The sequence below is a fragment of the Salvelinus alpinus genome, chromosome 2, assembly GCF_045679555.1.
Source record: "Salvelinus alpinus chromosome 2, SLU_Salpinus.1, whole genome shotgun sequence".
In the NCBI taxonomy this organism is placed as follows: Eukaryota; Metazoa; Chordata; class Actinopteri; order Salmoniformes; family Salmonidae; genus Salvelinus; species Salvelinus alpinus.
Genome location: NC_092087.1, coordinates 87,962,000 through 87,984,134, shown reverse-complemented (window position 1 = coordinate 87,984,134; position 22,135 = coordinate 87,962,000). Strand labels below are relative to the sequence as shown.

General features: G+C 43.6%; 1 protein-coding gene across 2 annotated transcripts; it reads left to right on the top strand.

Annotated features, from left to right (window-relative positions):
* Positions 1–6,009: 6,009 nt before the first annotated feature.
* LOC139568027 (Fc receptor-like protein 3) lies at positions 6,010–22,115 on the top strand. 2 transcript variants are annotated; one of them, XM_071389710.1, is made up of 13 exons: positions 6,030–6,267; positions 6,357–6,383; positions 7,176–7,482; positions 8,267–8,442; positions 10,512–10,698; positions 10,973–11,079; positions 15,761–16,033; positions 16,630–16,932; positions 17,874–17,975; positions 20,490–20,520; positions 20,640–20,724; positions 20,909–20,974; positions 21,108–22,115. In XM_071389710.1, the coding sequence occupies exons 1-13, from the start codon at positions 6,231–6,233 to the stop codon at positions 21,195–21,197; spliced, it is 1,791 nt and encodes a 596-aa protein (XP_071245811.1). In that variant the 5' UTR covers positions 6,030–6,230; the 3' UTR covers positions 21,198–22,115. The 2 variants fall into 2 exon arrangements, 1 of the variants encoding a protein (XP_071245811.1); XR_011673491.1 differs by lacking the exon at positions 21,108–22,115 and having other exon boundaries at positions 6,010–6,267; positions 16,630–16,915; positions 20,909–20,963.
* Positions 22,116–22,135: the final 20 nt, after the last annotated feature.

Here is a 22,135-nt window from a genome sequence, read left to right as displayed (position 1 = left end):
TATGTGACAGGGTCTACAGGAAATCACTGACTACAAAAAGAAAACCAGCTCTGTCACGGACACCGACGTCACGCTTCCAGACAAACTAAACACCTTCTTTGCCCGCTTTGAGGATAATACAGTGCCACCGTTGAGGCCTGCTATCAAGGACTGTGCCCCCCACTTTCCTTCTCCGTGGCCGACGTGAGTAAAACATTTAAACGTGTTAACCCTCGCAAGGCTGCTGGCCCAGACGGCATCCCTAGCCGTGTCCTCAGAGCATGAGCAGACCAGCTGGCTGGTGTGTTTACGGACATATTCAATCGCTCCCTCCCCAGTCTGCTGTCCCCACATGCTTCAAGATGGCCACAATTGTTCCTGTACCCAAGAAGGCAAAGATAACTGAACAAAATGACTACTGCCCCGTAGCACTCACTTCTGTCATCATGACGTGCTGAGAGACTAGTCAAGGATCACATCACCTCCACCTTACCGGCCACCCTAGACCCAATTCAGTTTGCATACCGCCCCAATAGGTTCACAGACGATGCAATCGCCATCACACTGCACACTGTCTTATCCCATCTGAACAAGGGGAATACCTATGAAAGAATGCTGTTCATTGACTACAGCTCAGCATTTAACACCACAGTACCCTCCAAGCTCATCATCCAGCTAGAGACCCTGGCTCTCAACCCCTGTGCAATTGGGTCCTGGACTTTCTGACGGGCTGCCCCCAGGTGGTGAAGGTAGGAAACAACATCTCCACTTCGCTGACCGTCAACACTGGGGCCCCACAAGGGTGTGTGCTCAGCCCTCTCCTGTACTCCCTGTTCACCCACGACTGCGGGGCCATGCACGCCTCCAACTCAATCATCAAGTTTGCAGATGACACAACCATAGTGGGCTTGATTACCAACAACGAGACAGCCTATACAGACAGTGTGGTGAAGAAAGTGTGGTGACAGTGTGGTGAAGAAGGCGCAACAGCGACTCTTCAACCTCGGGAGGCTGAAGAAATTTGTCTTGTCATCCAAAACCCTGACAAACTTTTACAGATGCACAATCGAGAGCATCCTGTCGGGCTCTATCACAGCCTGGTACGGCAACTGCACCGCCCTCAACCACAAGGCTCTCCAGAGGGTACACAACGCATCACGGGGCAAACTACCTGCCCTCCATGACACCTACAGCACCCGATGTCACAGGAAAGCCAAAAAGATCATCAAGGACATCAACCACCTGAGCCACTGCCTGTTCACCCCGCTACCATCCAGAAGGCGAGGTCAGTACAGGTGCATCAAAGCTGGGACCGAGAGACTGAAAAACAGCTTCTATCTCAAGGCCATCAGACTGCTAAAGAGCAATGACTATCTCAGAGAGACTGCTGCCTACATTGAGACCCAATCACTGGCCACTTTAACAATGGATCACAAGTCACTTTAAACAATGCCACTTTAAATAATGCCAGTTTAATAATGTTTACATATCTTACATTACTCATATCTGTCACGTTCTTTCAAAATCGAACCCAGAAGCAGACCAGGACAAGGAGAGTAGGAAGAAGGTGAGTATTTATTTACAAGTGAATATGAAGGGGTAGAAATATCCAGGTGGCGTAGCGGGCAGCGGCGGTGAGTTGATGGAAGTGAATAGGTGGATCCAAGGGAGTAGCGGAAGCCTCCGACGACCAGGCAGGAATGGGGTAAGTGATCCGGGTGAATAACTGAAGACAGAACAAACGGAGGTAAGTTTAAGGCAAGCAAGACGTACAAAACAACAAAACAAATTCTATCAAGCTGGAGGCTGATACGCTGGCACAACATACTGTTCATGGCTAACGATCCGGCAGGGAATGGATGTCAGGTTCGGGCTTATGAAGAGGAGAGATGATGATCAGGACCAGGTGTGCAGATAGCTGATGGGATACAGGTGCGGGTAATCTGAGATCTCCCAACTAGCTAAATCGCCCGGCAACCAGACAGGGTGCGTTCCAGGACACCGGAAAAAACACTCCAGAACAGAACACAGGCAAAAAACAGACTCAGGAAACGGGATTCGTGACAATATCTTATGTATACACTGTATTTTATACCATCTATTGCACCGTGCCTATGCCGCTCGGCCATCGCTCATCCATATATTTATATGTACATATTCTCATTCACCCCTTTAGATTTGTGTGTATTTGGTAGTTGTTGGGGAATTGTTAGATTACTTGTTAGATATTACTGCACTGTCGGAACTAGAAGCACAAGCATTTCGCTACACTCGCATTAACATCTGCTAACCATGTGTATGTGACCAATAACATTTGATTTGATTTATACAGTACATATGTCAGTCTTAGTTTCATTATCCTTATACAGTACATATGTCAGTCTTAGTTTCATTATCCTTATACAGTACATGTGTCCTCCTTACAGTTTCATTATCCTTATACATTACATATGTCAGCCTTACAGTTTCATTATCCTTATACAGTACATATGTCAGTCTTAGTTTCATTATCCTTATACAGTACGTGTCAGCCTTACAGTTTCATTATCCTTATACAGTACATATGTCAGCCTTACAGTTTCATTATCCTTATACAGTACATATGTCAGCCTTACAGTTTCATTATCCTTATACAGTACATATGTCAGCCTTACAGTTTCATTATCCTTATACAGTACATATGTCAGTCTTAGTTTCATTATCCTTATACAGTACATGTGTCAGCCTTACAGTTTCATTATCCTTATACAGTACATATGTCAGTCTTAGTTTCATTATCCTTATACAGTACATGTGTCAGCCTTACAGTTTCATTATCCTTATACAGTACATATGTCAGCCTTACAGTTTCATTATCCTTATACAGTACATATGTCAGCCTTACAGTTTCATTATCCTTATACAGTACATATGTCAGCCTTACAGTTTCATTATCCTTATACAGTACATGTGACAGTCTTACAGTTTCATTATCCTTACACAGTACATGTGTCAGTCTTAGTTTCATTATCCTTATACAGTACATGTGTAGAACAAATGATCAGATATATGGGGTATTGTGTAGGTTTTGTAATGCAGTAGGCTACAGTTATAACGTCCTAGTGTAGTCTGATGTAGCTATTTCTGCCTCATGCAACACTGTTCAAGAACACCTTTTCTGTCTGACTCTGTAACGGCTTTCCTCCATCTCTTCATCCGAAGAGGAGTAGCAAGGATTGGACCAAAGTGCAGCGCGGCTAGTGTTCAACATGTTTAATAAAAGAACAAGTGAAACACTACAAACAACATACAAAATAACAAAATGTGCAAAAACCGAGACAGACCTATCTGGTGCAGACAACCACAGAGACAGGAAACAAACACCCACAAAATCCCAACACAAAACAAGCCTCCTATATATGATTCTCAATCAGGGACAACGATTACCATCTGCCTCTGATTGAGAACCATATTAGGCTGGACATAGAAACAGACAAACTAGACACACAACATAGAATTCCCACACAGCTCACGTCCTGACCAACTAAACACATACAAAACAACAGAAAACAGGTCAGGAACGTGACAGATTCGTCAACTGATACAGTATCGCCTGTCTCTCTGCTTGAAATTCATCAGTTTACAGTGTATCAATGACATTTGGATAACGAGTAGAATATATTGTTATATACAACTCAGGTATAAATATATTGTTATACAACTCAGGTATAAATATATTGTTATGTACAACCCAGGTATAAATATATTGTTATGTACAACCCAGGTATAAATATATTGTTATATACAACCCAGGTATAAATATATTGTTATATACAACCCAGGTATAAATACATTGTAATATACAACTCAGGTATAAATATATTGTAATATACAACCCAGGTATAAATATATTGTTATGTACAACCCAGGTATAAATATATTGTAATATACAACCCAGGTATAAATATATTGTAATATACAACCCAGGTATAAATATATTGTTATATACAACCCAGGTATAAATATATTGTAATATACAACCCAGGTATAAATATATTGTAATATACAACCCAGGTCTAAATATATTGTTATATACAACTCAGGTATAAATATATTGTAATATACAACCCAGGTATAAATATATTGTTATGTACAACCCAGGTATAAATACATTGTAATATACAACTCAGGTATAAATATATTGTTATATACAACCCAGGTATAAATATATTGTAATATACAACCCAGGTATAAATATATTGTTATATACAACCCAGGTATAAATATATTGTAATATACAACTCAGGTATAAATATATTGTTATGTACAACCCAGGTATAAATACATTGTAATATACAACTCAGGTATAAATATATTGTTATATACAACCCAGGTATAAATATATTGTAATATACAACCCAGGTATAAATATATTGTTATGTACAACCCAGGTATAAATATATTGTAATATACAACCCAGGTATAAATATATTGTAATATACAACCCAGGTATAAATATATTGTTATATACAACCCAGGTATAAATATATTGTAATATACAACTCAGGTATAAATATATTGTAATATACAACTCAGGTATAAATATATTTTTATATACAACCCAGGTATAAACATATTGTTATATACAACCCAGGTATAAATACATTGTAATATACAACTCAGGTATAAATATATTGTAATATACAACTCAGGTATAAATATATTTTTATATACAACCCAGGTATAAACATATTGTTATATACAACCCAGGTATAAACATATTGTTATACAAGTCAGGTATAAATATATTGTAATATACAACCCAGGTATTTCAGCAGTGCATTGTACAGTACAATTCTGAATGGAAGCACTTCCAGTGACTCTCCACGTTGTCCTGTTGAAGCACACTGGCTGATGGAGAATGATGATGTGATACAGTGTTCAGCAGTTATGAAACTATGTAGGTAAGCTAAGCACTACTCCATTTTGGTTCAGCAGTTATGAAACTATATAGGTAAGCTAAGCACTACTCCATTTTGGTTCAGCAGTTATGAAACTATATAGGTAAGCTAAGCACTACTCCATTTTGGTTCAGCAGTTATGAAACTATGTAGGTAAGCTAAGCACTACTCCATTTTGGTTCAGCAGTTATGAAACTATATAGGTAAGCTAAGCACTACTCCATTTTGGTTCAGCAGTTATGAAACTATATAAGTAAGCTAAGCACTACTCCATTTTGGTTCAGCAGTTATGAAACTATGTAGGTAAGTTAAGCACTACTCCATTTTGGTTCAGCAGTTATGCAACTATATAAGTAAGCTAAGCACTACTCCATTTTGGTTCAGCAGTTATCCGTTTTGAGACGTTTGATTAAGTGATAGACAAATGTATTGTTAACAAATGACAAGAAAATCATATCAAAAGTAAAGTGAATATTGCATTTTGAAAGGCAGATACTTGAATATGTGTGCAAATTGAAAGAGTGAACAAAATCAATTTGGTGACTTTGTGAATTTGTTTGTAGTACTCAGTCAATTGAAAATGTGCTTAAAATTTTGACCACGTGACATTTTGATTATCTGTTTAGAGTCTTGTATTTAGAGTTGTGAAAATGTACCACATACTTGTGAAAATTGCACCAAAGTGAAAAAAATTAAGACTGTAAATTGTCTTTTCAAATGTTTTATGACTTTTAATGGAATAATTGTTATGAATACTGAAACAATACAAAATGTAATGCTACATCTCGTGTGTGTGTTAATAAAGTTGCGACATTTGAAGCATGTTGTGTTTTCGTGGAATTGCTGTTAGAGAGAGGGGGTATAAGGGAAGGGGCGGTGTATAGTACTATCAGTTCTGTGTGTGTGTGTGTGTGTGTGTGTGTGTGTGTGTGTGTGTGTGTGTGTGTGTGTGTGTGTGTGTGTGTGTGTGTGTGTGTGTGTGTGTGTGTGTGTGTGTGTGTGTGTGTGTGTCTGGAGTGTATGTGTGTGTGTGTGTGTGTCTGGAGTGTGTGTCTGGTGTGTGTGTCTGATGTGTGTGTAGTGGGGCGTGTAGGTTACTAGGTCCTAACCTTTTTTCTGTTATTTTTATCGGTCCCCACATCCTGCTCTCTCTCGCTCTATCTCTCTGTCTCCACCCTTCATTCACTCTCACCACCCTCCATAGCCACTTTAACTGCAGTACACACACAACAAAAGTCCATATCTGCTTCTTCAGTCAAAAACAAACTTCCAGTCAAATTGGGTTTTGTGGATAAGGAGGAAGGAGAGAAGATGACTACTCTCAGAACAACAGTAGTCGTTTTACTGGGTGAGTTGTGCTGTACTTGTTATTATGGCTTTCAGATTATTATTATATAGAACACCAACAGTCAGTCTTCTTTTTCTTCTTCTCTGAAGGTTTCTACACCTTCTGCCAGGAGACAAGTAAGTTTTGTGCCATTGTCTAAGTTGTGTGTGTGTGTGTGTGTGTGTGTGTGTGTGTGTGTGTGTGTGTGTGTGTGTGTGTGTGTGTGTGTGTGTGTGTGTGTGTGTGTGTGTGTGTGTGTGTGTGTGTGTGTGTGTGTGTGTGTGTGTGTGTGTGTGTGTGTGTGTGTGTTTCTGAATGTGTCTGACTGTGTTGTGTACCCCCTGTTCCCCCCGTCCCAGGAACCACAGTCCTAGGAGCCTCAGTCCCAGGAACCTCAGTCCCAGGAACCTCAGTCACAGGAACCTCAGTCCCAGGAGCCTCAGTCCCAGGAACCTCAGTCCCAGGAACCTCAGTCCCAGGAACCTCAGTCCCAAGAGCCTCAGTCCCAGGAGCCTCAGTCCCAGGAACCCCAGTCCCAGGAACCTCAGTCCCAGGAACCTCAGTCCCAGGAACCTCAGTCCCAGGAACCTCAGTCCCAGGAGCCTCAGTCCCAGGAACCTCAGTCCCAGGAACCTCAGTCCCAGGAGCCTCAGTCCCAGGAGCCTCAGTCCCAGGAGCCTCAGTCCCAAGAGCCTCAGTCCCAGGAGCCTCAGTCCCAGGAGCCTCAGTCCCAGGAGCCCCAGTCCCAGGAGCCTCAGTCCCAGGAGCCTCAGTCCCAGGAGCCTCAGTCCCAGGAGCCTCAGTTCCAGGAGCCTCAGTCCCAGGAGCCTCAGTCCCAGGAGCCTCAGTCCCAGGAGCCTCAGTCCCAGGAGCCTCAGTCCCAGGAGCCTCAGTCCCAGGAGCCTCAGTCCCAGGAGCTTCAGTCCCAGGAGCCTCAGTCCTAGGAGCCTCAGTCCCAGGAGCCTCAGTCCCAGGAGCCTCAGTCCCAGGAGCCTCAGTCCCAGGAGTCTCAGTCCAAGGAGCCTCAGTCCCAGGAGCCTCAGTCCCAGGAGCCTCAGTCCCAGGAGCCTCAGTCCCAGGAGCCTCAGTCCCAGGAGCCTCAGTCCCAGGAGCCTCAGTCCTAGGCAGACCGTTGCTGTACGGCCCCTCAACAGCCCTAGAGAAGACTGTAGAAGAATTCCAGTGTGAAGTGCTGCATTACCCTAAAGAAGAGTCCATCCTCTACCAGCTATTCAGGTGGGTGTTGCTGTATTGTAGGGAATTCAGGGGGTAGCCCTGACCGAGAGTCAAACGACTGTCAACCCAAAACCTTAGTTGTTACGCCAAAATATCATTTTCTGAACCTTTGCTAAGTGTTTGGTTAAGATCGCTACAATATCTACCTCAAGACCCTAAGTACTGGAGATCTGACAGGAGGTGTTGTCAAAATGAATATATCAGCAGGCAAGTAGGCAACACCCACCTGAATAGCTGGTAGAGGATGGCACTCTCTCAGTGCCTAGGGGGTAGGGTTCTAGGGGTCAATTTGAAACTCACATGAGACAAGACCTTAAAGATGCACAATGCAGAAATCGCTCCGCCATTTCCTGGTTGTTAAAATTAGAATAGTTCACCTAATTTCAGTTTATGTGACAAAACAAGCATGTATAGTGTAGAGAATCATTGTACCCTAAACCACTGTGAAGTATCTTTTCAATAACCAATATAGTATTTTCAACTGTTTGAAGCTGGTGTACAAAATCTAAAGTAAAAGATGCAAAAACAAATCTTAAGAACGGGAAGCATAGGAATAGCACACATAGAACAGATCTACCGCTTCTGAGACTTGCTTTTAATGAGGATTACAGATCTATAACTCACATTTCTATGTGAATTTGGTTGGGTCGCCCCCAAAAAGTTACATATTGCAGCTTTAAGGTTCTACAGAGCCCTGTCAATATAATGCCATGTATAAAAATACAATAAAATATACATTTTGCCACTGTTATGTATCCAATCCATTACTGTAATCTGTCCTCAGGGAAGGTGACCGGTCCAAGACCTTAGGCTTCTACAGTGCTCTGTCTGGTGAGATGGCCAATTTCCCTCTGTTCATCACTGCTTCCTACGAGGGCCACATGGTGTGTGTAGCCAGCGTCCAGAACAACACAGTAATACAGCCCACAGTCAGTCAAAGACACCACCTCAGAGTAGTCGGTGAGTCATAGGCCCTGTATTAATACTTTTGTTTTGTTCTGGCAGAATTAGCGTTGGAGGGAATGGCTGCCATTTTACTGGCTCCTAACCAGTTGTGTGTTTTTCTTGTTGTTTGTAACTTATTTTGTACATAATGTTGATGCTACTGTCTTTTGTGACTGAAAAGAGCTTCTGGATATCAGAACAGTGATGACTCACCTCAAACTGGACAAAGATTTTTTTCTTTAATGAGTCAGAAGCGAAATATATAATGTTTCTCCCAGACAAGGCTCAAATCCCCTTCATTCGCATGAAGAAAATAAGGAAATACAGGGGGCGAAGATCAGGGTGCCTTGTGAGAATCCGTCGGCGAGTGGGTAACCCGCCTCTACCATCCGTTCTATTAGCCAATGTGCAATCACTGGAGAATAAACTGGAAAAGCTCATTTTGAGACTATCCTACCAATGGGACATTAAAACCTGTAATATCGTATGTTTCACCAAGAATGACAACACGGATAATATACAGTTGGCCGGGTTTTCTGTGCATCGGCAGGACAGAACAGCTACTTCCGGTAAGACGAGGGGTGGGGGTGTGTGTCTATTTGTCAATAACAGCTGGGGCGCGATGTCTAGTATTAAGGTATTGCTCAAGGTATTGCTGAAGTAGAGTACCTCATGATAAGCTGTAGACCACACCATCTACCAAGAGAATTTTCAGCTATATTTTTCATGGCCGTCTATTTACCACCACAAACTGATGCTGGCACTAAGACCGCACTCAACGAGCTGCATAAGTCCATAAGCAAAGAAGAAAATGCTCATCCAGAAGTGGCGCTCCTAGTGGCCGGGGACTTTAACAGACAAACTTAAATCCGTCTTACATCATTTTTACCAGCATGTCACATGTGCAACCAGAGGGAAAAAAACTCTAGACCACAGACTGTCCACAATAGGCTGAGAGAGGCTGGACAGAGGGCTTGTAAGCCTGTTGTAAGGCAGGTCCTCACCAGACATCACCGGCAACAACATCGCCTATGGGCACAAACCCACCGTCGCTGGACCAGACAGGACTGGCAAAAAGTTCTCTTCACTGATGAGTCGCGGTTTTGTCTCACCAGGGGTGATCGTCGGATTCGTGTTTATTGTCTAAGGAATGAGCGCTACACCGAGGCCTGGACTCTGGAGTGGGATCGATTTGGAGGTGGAGGGTCCATAATGGTCTGGGGCGGTGTGTCACAGCATCATTGAACTGAGCTTGTTTTCATTGCAGACAATCTCAACGCTGTCCTCCCTCATGTGGTACCCTTCCTGCAGGCTCATCCTGACATGACCCTCCAGCATGACAATGCCACCAGCCATACTGCTCGTTCTGTGCATGATTTCCTGCAAGACCGGAATGTCAGTGTTCTGCCATGGCCAGCGAAGAGCCCAGATCTCAATCCCATTGAGCACGTCTGGGACCTGTTGGATTGGAGGGTGAGGGCTAGAGCCCTTCCCCCCCAGAAATGTCCAGGAACTTGCAGGTGCCTTGGTGGAAGAGTGGGGTAACATCTCACAGAAGACCTTGCACATCTGGTGCAGTCCATGAGGAGGAGATGCACTGCAGTACTTAACGCAGCTGGTGGCCACACCTGATACTAACTGTTACTTTTGATTTTGACCCCCCCTTTGTTCAGGGACACATTATTCCATTTCTGTTAGTCACATGTCTGTGGAACTTGTTCAGTTTATGCCTCAGTTGTTGAATCTTATGCTCATACAAATATTTGCACATGTTAAGTTTGCTGAAAATTAATGCAGTTGACATTGAGAGGACGTTTCTTTTTTTGCTGCGTTTACAATGTCTTCACAGAACTACAATTTCCTCATATAACTAGAATGTACTCATAGAACTTGAATGTCCTCAGGTAATTCAAATGTCTTCATAGAACTAGAATGTCCTCATAGAATTTGAATGTCTTTATACAATTACAATGTCTTAATAGAACTAAAATGTTTTCATAGATCTAAAATGCCCTCCTAGAATTAGAACACAACATTATCAGATTCTATGGTTGTACTGTATGGTTGTATGTGTTCTCCCACAGTCCCAGTCAACGGTGCAGAGGTTGTAGTCCAATCAGGATCTGTGGAGTTCTACGAAGGGAAGCCACTGTCCCTACGTTGTAACATCACCAAAGGGAACCACGTCTCCTACCAGTGGCTGGTGGATGGGAAGCCCCTCCCCCTGTCTCCTTTACACAATCAGACACAGGAACAACTCTTCATCTACAGGTACTGTATTGTGGATGGTCTGTTATTACTGGGCTGTCTGGTCTGTCTGTCTTGTGTTTGTCTTTCAGACGTTCACTTTTGCCCACCTGAAGATGCATGTTAGATCATGGGTGCATTGGATATGCAAAAAACTGAAGAGAACTGATATATTTATTGACAAATACACCATTCCAGTCACATAGATCTTCGTCAATGTTTTATTATTTAGCTTCTTGAAAATATGTGAAAACTCACTGGAAATATTGTTGACAATATCTGTATTTGTATGCTACAGGATGGTGCCCGAGGACAGCGGGGAGTACACCTGTGTTGCTACCAACCAACTCAACTTGACCGAGGTCTACTCCTCCAGGAGCACTGCCAAGGTCATCAAGGTCAAAGGTCAGAGGTCAGGGGTCATTTGTATCACATAATTATGGAGTAGGGTGAAGTTTCCCCTAGACGCTGATCTTGAGTCAGTTTAGCATTTTCCACACTAATGCTTAAGGTGAGGCTTGGGGGAGGGGAAGCTGATCCTACATCTGTCCCTAGGGGATACTCAGAGATAGAGGGCTCTAGTGCCAAAAAAAAAAGTTTTTGCATGGGCAGCAACATAGAGGGATTTCACCATTATGAATTAGTCAACAGGGTGGGACTTCCTATGGGTTAAGGAAGGATCACATAATTCCATCCGGGTCATCAGGAGGGATCAGCCTATGAATTATGCTTGTGAGCAAACATTCCATAACTGCAGCTGACAGTATATCACCAACCTTGGCTTTATACCTGTTCAAACAACACAATGCAAGTGGCAGTGTGCACCCTTTCAGTTTGTTTACCAACTCATAGAAGTAGTAGAAGAAGAAAATGGACTACTTCAAAATGGAGATGCCCTCAATGGTGCTGTCCGTGCTCTCACAGATGTCATAATGGGACAGATACAAAGAGGAGTCCTCTATTATTCTTTATGGCAGTGGTTATCAACCTTTTTGGTTACTGTACCACCAACTGAATGTTGCTCTGCCCGTAGTACCCCTCATGTGCATTTTACCAGTAGGCCTGTGGTCTCATCAGTCTTCTCAAGTACCCCCTGTGGGTAGGCCAAGTACCCCCAGAGGTCCTAGTACCCATAGTTGGAAACCACTGCTCTATGGGGAAACTTCACCCCGGAGCTAGAATCAGGGTGGCATGCGCAGACCAACTGGCAAGTGTCTTCACTGACATTTTCAACCTCTCCCTGACCTAGTTTGTAATAACTACATGTTTCAAGCAGACCACCATAGTCCCTGTGCCCAAGGAAGCGAAGGTAACCTTCCTAAATGACGACCGCCCCGTAGCACTCATGTCGGTAGCCATGAAGTGCTTTGAAAGGCTGGTCATGGCTCACATCAACACCATCATCCCGGAAACCCTAGACCCACTCCGATTTGCATAATGCCCCAACAGGTCCACAGATGACGCAATCTCAATCGCGCCCAACACTGCGCTTTCCCACCTCGACAACGTTGAGACAGCTTATAGGAAGGAGGTCAGAGATCTGGCCGTGTGGTGCCAGGAAAACAACCTCTCCCTCAACATGAGCTCAAAGGAGATGATCGTGGACTACAGGAAAAGGAGGACCGAACATGATCCATCTCTCCAGAAATAAGTCCCTCATTGTTGCCGCTTGTTATAGACCCCCCCAGCCCCCAGCTGTGCCCTGGACACCATATGTGAATTGATTGTCTCCCATCTATCGTCAGAGTTCGTACTGATAGGTGACCTAAATTTGGATATGCTTAACACCCCGGCCGTCCTACTATCTAAGCTAGGTGCCCTCAATCTCACACAAATGATCAAGGAATCTACCAGGTACAACCCAGAATCCATAAACATGGGCACCCTCATAGATATCATCGTGACCAACTTGCCCTCTAAATATACCTCTGCTGTTTTCAACCAGGATCTTAGCGATCACTGCCTCATTGCCTGCGTCCATTATGGGTCCGCTGTCAAACGACCACCCCTCATCACTGTCAAACGCTCCCTAAAACACTTCTGCGAGCAGGCCTTTCTAATCGATCTGGCCCTGTCATGCCCTGATCTGTTTCACCTGTTCCTGTGATTGTCTCCACCCCCTCCAGGTGTCGCTTATTTTCCCCAGTGTATTTATCCCTGTGTTTCCTGTCTCTCTGCGCCAGTTTGTCTTGTATGTTAGACAAGTCAACCAGCGTGGTTTTCCCGTACTCCTTTGGCCGCCTTTCCTTACAGTTCTCTGCTGCCAATGACTGGAACGAATTGCAAAAATCACTGAAGTTGGAGACATATCTCCCTCACTAACTTTAAGCGTCAGCTGTCAGAGCAGCTTACCAATCGCTGCAGCTGTACACAGCCCATCTGTAAATAACCCAACCAACTACCCCTACCTCATCCCATATTTGTTTTTGTTTTTCTGCTCTTTTGCACACCAGTATTTCTACCTGCACATCCTCATCTGCACATATATCACTCTAGTGTAAATTGCTAAATTGTAATTACTTCACCACTATTGGCCTATTTATTGCCTTATCTCCTTACTTCATTTGCACACACAGTATACAGATTTTTCTATTGTGTTATTGACTGTACGTTTGTTAATCTCATGTGTAACTCTGTTGTTTTTGTCGCACTGCTTTGCTTTATCTTGGCCAGGTCGCAGTTGTAAATGAGAACTTGTTCTCAACTGGCCTACCTGGTTAAATAAAGGTGAATAATTTTTTTTTTTTAAATAAAAATAAAAATCACATCGACGGGGTTGTAGTGGAGCGGGTCGAGAGTTTCAAGTTCCTTTCTGTCCACATCACTATGCATAGTCACTTTACCCCTGCCTACATGGTCAAAATACCTCGACTAACCTTTACCCCCGCACATTGACTCTGTATCGGTATTCCCTGTATATAGCCTTGTTGTTATTGTTATTGTTGTTAGTGTTACTTTTGTTTTTATTTTTTACTTTAGTTTATTTAGTAAATATTTTATTAACTCTATTTTCTTAAAACTGCATTGTTGGTTAAGGACTTGTCAGTAAGCATTTCACTGTAAGGACTACACCTGTTGTATTCAGTGCACTTGACAAATAACCTTTTATTTTATTTGATGGGGTTAAACACCCCCTCATGTAATTCTAACAGAAACCACTTGATGTCACCAACATTTTTTAACACTTTCCTGGATGCCACTAGTCTTTCCCTGGATATCACTAGTCTTTCCCTGGATATCACTAGTCTTTCCCTGGATGCCACTAGTCTTTCCCTGGATGCCACTAGTCTTTCCCTGGATGCCACTAGTCTTTCCCTGGATATCACTAGTCTTTCCCTGGATACCACTAGTCTTTCCCTGGATGCCACTAGTCTTTCCCTGGATATCACTAGTCTTTCCCTGGATGCCACTAGTCTTTCCCTGGATGCCACTAGTCTTTCTCTGGATATCACTAGTCTTTCCCTGGATATCACTTGTCTTTCTCTGGATGCCACTAGTCTTTCCCTGGATATCACTAGTCTTTCCCTGGATATCACTAGTCTTTCCCTGGATATCACTAGTCTTTCCCTGGATGCCACTAGTCTTTCCCTGGATATCACTTGTCTTTCCCTGGATGCCACTAGTCTTTCCCTGGATGCCACTAGTCTTTCCTTGGATATCACTAGTCTTTCCCTGGATGCCACTAGTCTTTCCTTGGATATCACTAGTCTTCCCTGGATGCCACTAGTCTTTCACTGGATATCACTAGTCTTTCCTTGGATATCACTAGTCTTTCCCTGGATATCACTAGTCTTTCCCTGGATGCCACTAGTCTTTCCTTGGATATCACTAGTCTTTCCCTGGATACCACTAGTCTTTCCCTGGATGCCACTAGTCTTTCCTTGGATATCACTAGTCTTTCCCTGGATGCCACTAGTCTTTCCCTGGATGCCACTAGTCTTTCCCTGGATACCACTAGTCTTTCCCTGGATACCACTAGTCTTTCCCTGGATGCCACTAGTCTTTCCTTGGATATCACTAGTCTTTCCCTGGATACCACTAGTCTTTCCCTGGATGCCACTAGTCTTTCCCTGGATATCACTAGTATTTCCCTGGATGCCACTAGTCTTTCCCTGGATACCACTAGTCTTTCCCTGGATGCCACTAGTCTTTCCCTGGATGCCACTAGTCTTTCCCTGGATACCACTAGTCTTTCACTGGATACCACTAGTCTTTCACTGGATGCCACTAGTCTTGCTTAAATAAACATTTAATCTGTCTCATCACAACTGTTTAAGTCAATCCACTAAAACAATTTTGAGGTAACATTTTTCTCATTTAGCAAAAGTTATTTATTAAATCTAATAAATTAGATCTATAAACATTCTATATACACACTGAGCGTACAAAACACTAGGAACACCTGTTCTTTCCATGAAATAAGTTGTACATTGTCCTGTGTGGCTCAGTTAGCAGAGCTTGGCGCTTGCAACGCCAGGGTTGTGGGTTTGATTTCCAGGGGTGACCAGTACAAGAAAGAATTCTGCCCTCTTATTTCCCTTCAAAATGTGTTTACCGAAGTATAGAGGCAGGTAGCCTAGTGGTTAGTGTTGGGCCAGTAACCCAAAGATTGCTGGTTTGAATCTCTGAGCCGACTAGGTCAAACATCTGTCTGTGCCCTTGAGCAAGGCACTTGACCATAATTGCTCCTGTTAGTTGCTCTGGATAAGAATGTCTGCTAAAATGTAAATTGACAGCCAGTATATATATATATATATAGTATACACATATCTAAGTCTTACCAAACGATGCTTTTTTCTTTTAGCAAAGAGACGTTTCCCTGAAGGGGGTTGTTTTCCTCCAAGTTGCCCTCTCTCTCCTGTCTAGGGCAGGAGTTTTCCCTGGTCAGGTCCCGCGGTCAGGAAAACTCCACCCTGCGTATTTCTCAAAGCTCCTGACAGCTAAAATGGATTCTGTCATAAGTCTGTCACATATTTATATTTATTTTTTATGTTTTGTGAAGTCAGTGGATTGTATTAAATCAAACCCTGTATTCAGATGATATCTTGTTCAAAACTCTCTCCATCCATCCTCTCCTCTCTTTCAGAGCTCGTGTCTGAACCGGACCTCCTCTTCCTGGTACTGAAGGAAACAGACGGGACCTACATTGCCCTCGTCACGTGTCAATCACTCAATGGGACTCCGCCCATCACCTTCTCCCTCTACAGCAGGTCAGAGTTCATCAGCACGGAGACGGTTGACGAGCGATTCGCCACGTTCTCTATTCCAGTGGTTCTAGATCTCCACATGGGCTTTCTACAGTGTCAGGCGGAGAACGGAGACCGGGTGGTGTACGGTCAGTGGAAGGCCATGCACATTGGTGAGTCTGTCTCTCTGTCTGTCTGTCTCTTTGTCCGACAGTCTGTTTCAAGAAAAGGATTTGACCTATAGTTCTGTTCTCAGCACTCAAGACCCACTAGACTTATCACCCACTAGACTTATCACCCACTAGACTTATCACCCACTAGACTTATCACCCACTGGACTTATCACCCACTGGACTTATCACCTACTAGACTTATCACCCACTGGACTTATCACCCACTAGACTTATCACCCACTGGACTTATCACCCACTGGACTTATCACCCACTAGACTTATCACCCACTAGACTTATCACCCACTGGACTTATCACCCACTAGACTTATCACCCACTAGACTTATCACCCACTGGACTTATCACCCACTAGACTTATCACCCACTAGACTTATCACCCACTAGACTTATCACCCACTGGACTTATACATTCTCATACATTGAAACTCATCATTTCATGTTTGCATCCCAAATGGCATCCTTTTTCCCTACAGAGTGAAAATGTTTTTGCTCTGGTCAAAAGTAGTGCACAAAAGTAGTGCTCTAAAGTTGCCATTTGTGTCGCTGAGTATATCTACCCCCCCCCCCCCCCCCCAGTTCCAGTAGGTGGAGCTGTGACGATGCACTACGACACCGACGTGGGAGAAAACTTCTCCATTGTGGGCCTGAGGTTCTACTGTTCCGTGGAGAGGGGAACCTTTCCCCAGTACCGCTGGTTCCTCAACGGAACTGTTCTAGAAGGCCGTGGAGACTTCTACTGGGTGCAGAACCAGACGGGGCAATCCATTTTGTTGTTATCTGTGGGGGGGAGCAGTGCCGGAACGTACCATTGTGATGTGTCCGACAGCTTTGATGGCACTACGGTAATCAGCAGTGAGGAGAGGTACATCGATAAAGAAGGTTTGGTCTGAGATTCGTTTTTTATTTTTCTTAAATATATTTTTATTGGATAGAGAGAGATAGCTGAAAGAGCAGTGGGCCGGATTCAAACCCATGCTGGCAGTGGTACATTGAGGCCAGATTCAAACCCATGCTGGCAGCGGTACATTGAGGCCAGAGTCAAACCCATGCTGGCAGCGGTACATTGAGGCCAGAGTCAAACCCATGCTGGCAGCGGTACATTGAGGCCAGAGTCAAACCCATGCTGGCAGCGGTACATTGAGGCCAGATTCAAACCCATGCTGGCAGCGGTACATTGAGGCCAGATTCAAACCCATGCTGGCAGCGGTACATTGAGGCCAGATTCAAACCCATGCTGGTAGCGGTACATTGAGGCCAGATTCAAACCCATGCTGGCAGCGGTACATCGAGGCCAGATTCAAACCCATGCTGGTAGTGGTACATTGAGGCCAGATTCAAACCCATGCTGGTAGTGGTACATTGAGGCCAGATTCAAACCCATGCTGGTAGTGGTACATTGAGGCCAGATTCAAACCCATGCTGGCAGTGGTACATTGAGGCCAGATTCAAACCCATGCTGGCAGTGGTACATTGAGGCCAGATTCAAACCCATGCTGGTAGTGGTACATTGTACAAAGGCTCCAGACACAGAGACTTAGACCACTGGACCATCCCAGGCATATGAGAGTCTTTGCTTGACTGGAATTGTGTGTGTGTGTGTGTGTGTGTGTGTGTGTGTGTGTGTGTGTGTGTGTGTGTGTGTGTGTGTGTGTGTGTGTGTGTGTGTGTGTGTGTGTGTGTGTGTGTGTGTGTGTGTGTGTGAATCTTACAGACACATGGCTCTACATAGGGTCAATGGGTTGTATGTAGTTCAATCAAAGCCTGTATTCAGATGTTTGAAGTTGTTGTTGTTTGTTTACCTCTTCTTCTTCCTCTGCCAGTGTTGAACCACCTCCCTACCGTGGTGGTGGCTGTTGTGTTCGGCTGTTTCCTCTTCCTGATTACCTTGGTGACCACATGTTGTTTCATTGGTCTGCTGTACGGTGAGTGTACACTGTTGACTTTTTCTCCTCTCTCTCGTCTCTCTCGCTCCACTCTCTTTTCAGTTTGTCTCTCTGTTTCTCTCGCTCCACTCTCTTTTCAGTTTGTCTCTCTGTTTCTCTCACTCCACTCTCTTTTCAGTTTGTCTCTCTGTTTCTCTCACTCTCCTCTCTTTTCAGTTTGTCTCTCTGTTTCTCTCACTCCACTCTCTTTTCAATTTGTCTCTCTGTTTCTCTCACTCTCCTCTCTTTTCAGTTTGTCTCTCTGTTTCTCTCTCTCCACTCTCTTTTCAGTTTGTCTCTCTGTTTCTCTCACTCTCCTCTCTTTTCAGTTTGTCTCTCTGTTTCTCTCACTCCACTCTCTTTTCAATTTGTCTCTCTGTTTCTCTCACTCTCCTCTCTTTTCAGTTTGTCTCTCTGTTTCTCTCTCTCCTCTCTCTTCAGTTTGTCTCTCTGTCTCTCTCCTCTCTCTCTTTTCAGTTTGTCTCTCTGTCTCTCTCGCTCCACTCTCTTTTCAGTTTGTCTCTCTGTTTCTCTCGCTCCACTCTCTTTTCAGTTTGTCTCTCTGTTTCTCTCACTCCACTCTCTTTTCAGTTTGTCTCTCTGTTTCTCTCACTCTCCTCTCTTTTCAGTTTGTCTCTCTGTTTCTCTCACTCCACTCTCTTTTCAGTTTGTCTCTCTGTTTCTCTCACTCTCCTCTCTTTTCAGTTTGTCTCTCTGTTTCTCTCTCTCCTCTCTCTTCAGTTTGTCTCTCTGTCTCACTCCTCTCTCTCTTTTCAGTTTGTCTCTCTGTCTCTCTCGCTCCACTCTCTTTTCAGTTTGTCTCTCTGTTTCTCTCGCTCCACTCTCTTTTCAGTTTGTCTCTCTGTTTCTCTCACTCCACTCTCTTTTCAGTTTGTCTCTCTGTTTCTCTCACTCTCCTCTCTTTTCAGTTTGTCTCTCTGTTTCTCTCACTCCACTCTCTTTTCAGTTTGTCTCTCTGTTTCTCTCACTCTCCTCTCTTTTCAGTTTGTCTCTCTGTTTCTCTCACTCCTCTCTCTTTTCAGTTTGTCTCTCTGTTTCTCTCACTCCTCTCTCTTTTCAGTTTGTCTCTCTGTTTCTCTCACTCCTCTCTCTTTTTTCAGTTTGTCTCTCTGTTTCTCTCACTCCACTCTCTTTTCAGTTTGTCTCTCTGTTTCTCTCTCTCCTCTCTTTTCAGTTTGTCTCTCTGTCTCTCTCCTCTCTCTCTGTTCAGTTTGTCTCTCTGTCTCTCTCCTCTCTCTCTGTTCAGTTTGTCTCTCTGTCTCTCTCGCTCCTCTCTCTGTTCAGTTTGTCTCTCTGTTTCTCTCACTCCACTCTCTTTTCAGTTTGTCTCTCTGTCTCTCTCGCTCCTCTCTCTCTTTTCAGTTTGTCTCTCTGTTTCTCTCGCTCCTCTCTCTTTTCAGTTTGTCTCTCTGTTTCTCTCACTCCACTCTCTTTTCAGTTTGTCTCTCTGTTTCTCTCACTCCACTCTCTTTTCAGTTTGTCTCTCTGTTTCTCTCACTCCACTCTCTTTTCAGTTTGTCTCTCTGTCTCTCTCGCTCCTCTCTCTCTTTTCAGTTTGTCTCTCTGTTTCTCTCTTCTCCTCTCTCTTTTCAGTTTGTCTCTCTGTTTCTCTCACTCCACTCTCTTTTCAGTTTGTCTCTCTGTTTCTCTCACTCCACTCTCTTTTCAGTTTGTCTCTCTGTTTCTCTCACTCCACTCTCTTTTCAGTTTGTCTCTCTGTTTCTCTCACTCCACTCTCTTTTCAGTTTGTCTCTCTGTTTCTCTCGCTCCTCTCTCTTTTCAGTTTGTCTCTCTGCTTCTCTCTCTCCTCTCTCTCTTTTCAGTTTGTCTCTCCGTCTCTCTCTCTCTCTGTTCAGTTTGTCTCTCTGTCTCTCTCCTCTCTCTCTTTTCAGTTTGTCTCTCTGTCTCTCTCTCTCCTCTCTCTTTTCAGTTTGTCTCTCTGTCTCTCACACTTCTCTCTCTCTGTTCAGTTTGTCTCTCTGTCTCTCTCCTCTCTCTCTTTTCAGTTTGTCTCTCTGTCTCTCTCTCTCCTCTCTCTGTTCAGTTTGTCTCTCTGTCTCCTCTCTCTCTGTTCAGTTTGTCTCTCTGTCTCTCTCTCTCCTCTCTTTTCAGTTTGTCTCTCTGTTTCTCACAATTCTCTCTCTCTTTTCTGTTTGTCTCTCTGTCTCTCTCTCTCCTCTCTCTCTTTTCAGTTTGTCTCTCCGTCTCTCTCCTCTCTTTTCAGTTTGTCTCTCTGTCTCTCTCCTCTCTCTTTTCAGTTGGTCTCTCTCGCTCCTCTCTCTTTTCAGTTTGTCTCTCTGTCTCTCTCGCTTTTCAGTTTGTCTCTCTGTCTCTCTCTCTTTCAGTTTGTCTCTCTGTCTGTCTCTCTCTCTCTCTCCTCTCTCTTTTTCTCCACTTCTCTCTCTCTCTCTTTACCACTCCTTAATTAAAATTACTTTTACGTGTCACAAATTAATATCTTAACCCTAACTCTGTTGCCTGTTTTTCCCACAGGGAAAAGACAGTATCTTGTTGAAACGTCTACGTAAGTGAATTTACTTCCAGTAACAACCTCAGCCCTGAGATCTCACCTGTTTCACCAGGTGTATTTCCAATCACTACAGTGGCCAGATATTCATCCCCATATTCCTCCATCTCCTACAGGCTGGATCTCAAGTTGGATCTGGAGATGCACAACATAATGGTGTCTGATGATGATGAAGAGTTCCTGGGTCGCCCGTGCATTATGGTGTGGCCGAGGATGATAACCAAGTTTTGTGTGTGTGTGTGTGTGTGTGTGTGTGTGTGTGTGTGTGTGTGTGTGTGTGTGTGTGTGTGTGTGTGTGTGTGTGTGTGTGGAAAGATAATAAGTACAAGTAGTTCATTTCAAACTTCCCCACAGAGTGTAACAGAGTCCTTTTCTCCCAATGAAGGATGAAGAGGAATACATGGAGGATGAAGGACTGGTAAGAGCAGCCAGAATCGTTGACTCAGATCAGGTAATGTAGCCTAGATCAATCAATCAATCAATTAATCAATCTATTATAATCCATCCATCCACCATGAATCAGTTAACCAATTAATCAATCAATAAATTAACCAATCAATCAGACTGATGTCACTGATCCACAGGGGGAAGTAGAATCAACAGACGAGTGGCTGTGGCTACAACAGGAACTGAAGAAGACCTTGGAGGATGAAATTCCAGAAAATAGCTTTTAAATTCTACAACCATCTAAAAAGAAGCGATTCCTACACATTCCATCACAAAGCCCTGACCTACAGAGAGATGAACCTAGAGAAGAGACCCCTCAGCCAGCTGATTCTGGGGCTCTGTTCACAAACACAAACAGACCCCACAGAGTCCCAGGACAGCAACACAATTAGACTCAACCAAGTTATGAGGAAGCAAAAAAGAGAACTATTTGACATACTGGAAGTAATCACCCCAAAAAACAGAGCAAATGAAAATGCTATCTGGCCCTAAACAGAGAGTACACAATGGCAGAATACCTGACCACTGTGACTGACCCAAAATTATGTACAGACTCAGTGAGCATAGCCTTGCTATTGAGAAAGGCCGCTGTAGGCAGACCTGGCTCTCAAGAGAAGACAGGCTATGTGCACACTGCCCTCAAAATGAGGTGGAAACTGAGCTGCACTTCCTAACCTCCTGCCAAATGTATGACCATATTAGAGACACATATTTCCCTCAGATTACACAGACCCACAAAGGATTTGAAAATAAATGAAACATTGATAAACTCCCATATCTTCTAGGCGAAATACCAGTGTGCAATCCCAGCAGCGAGATTTGTGGCCCGTTGCTATGAGAAAAGGGCAGCCAGTGGAGCACAAACAACATTGTAAATACTAGCTATACTTGTGTTCATTTATCTTCCCCTACTATTCGTACTACAACTATTTGCACGTTGCTAAAACATTGTACATAGCTAATAATATAACACTTGAAATGTATTTTTCAAACCTTTGTGACTGCAATGTTTACTGTTCATTTCTAATAGTTTTTTGTTAATATTGTTTTGTCTTCTCGCTTTTGTTTGTTGTTTATATCACTTGCTTTGGCAATATAAACACATGTATTCCATGCAAGTAAAACCCATTTGAATTGAAACTGAATTAATGAGAGAGAGAGACAA

Bases quoted from the DNA above. Each gene is read 5' to 3' on its own strand.
- LOC139568027 (XM_071389710.1), top strand. From the start codon at position 6,231: ATGACTACTCTCAGAACAACAGTAGTCGTTTTACTGG. The intron at 6,268-6,356 runs GTGAGTTGTGCT...TCTTCTCTGAAG, and splicing joins AACAGTAGTCGTTTTACTGG to GTTTCTACACCTTCTGCCAG. The intron at 16,034-16,629 runs GTGAGTCTGTCT...CCCCCCCCCCAG, and splicing joins GTGGAAGGCCATGCACATTG to TTCCAGTAGGTGGAGCTGTG.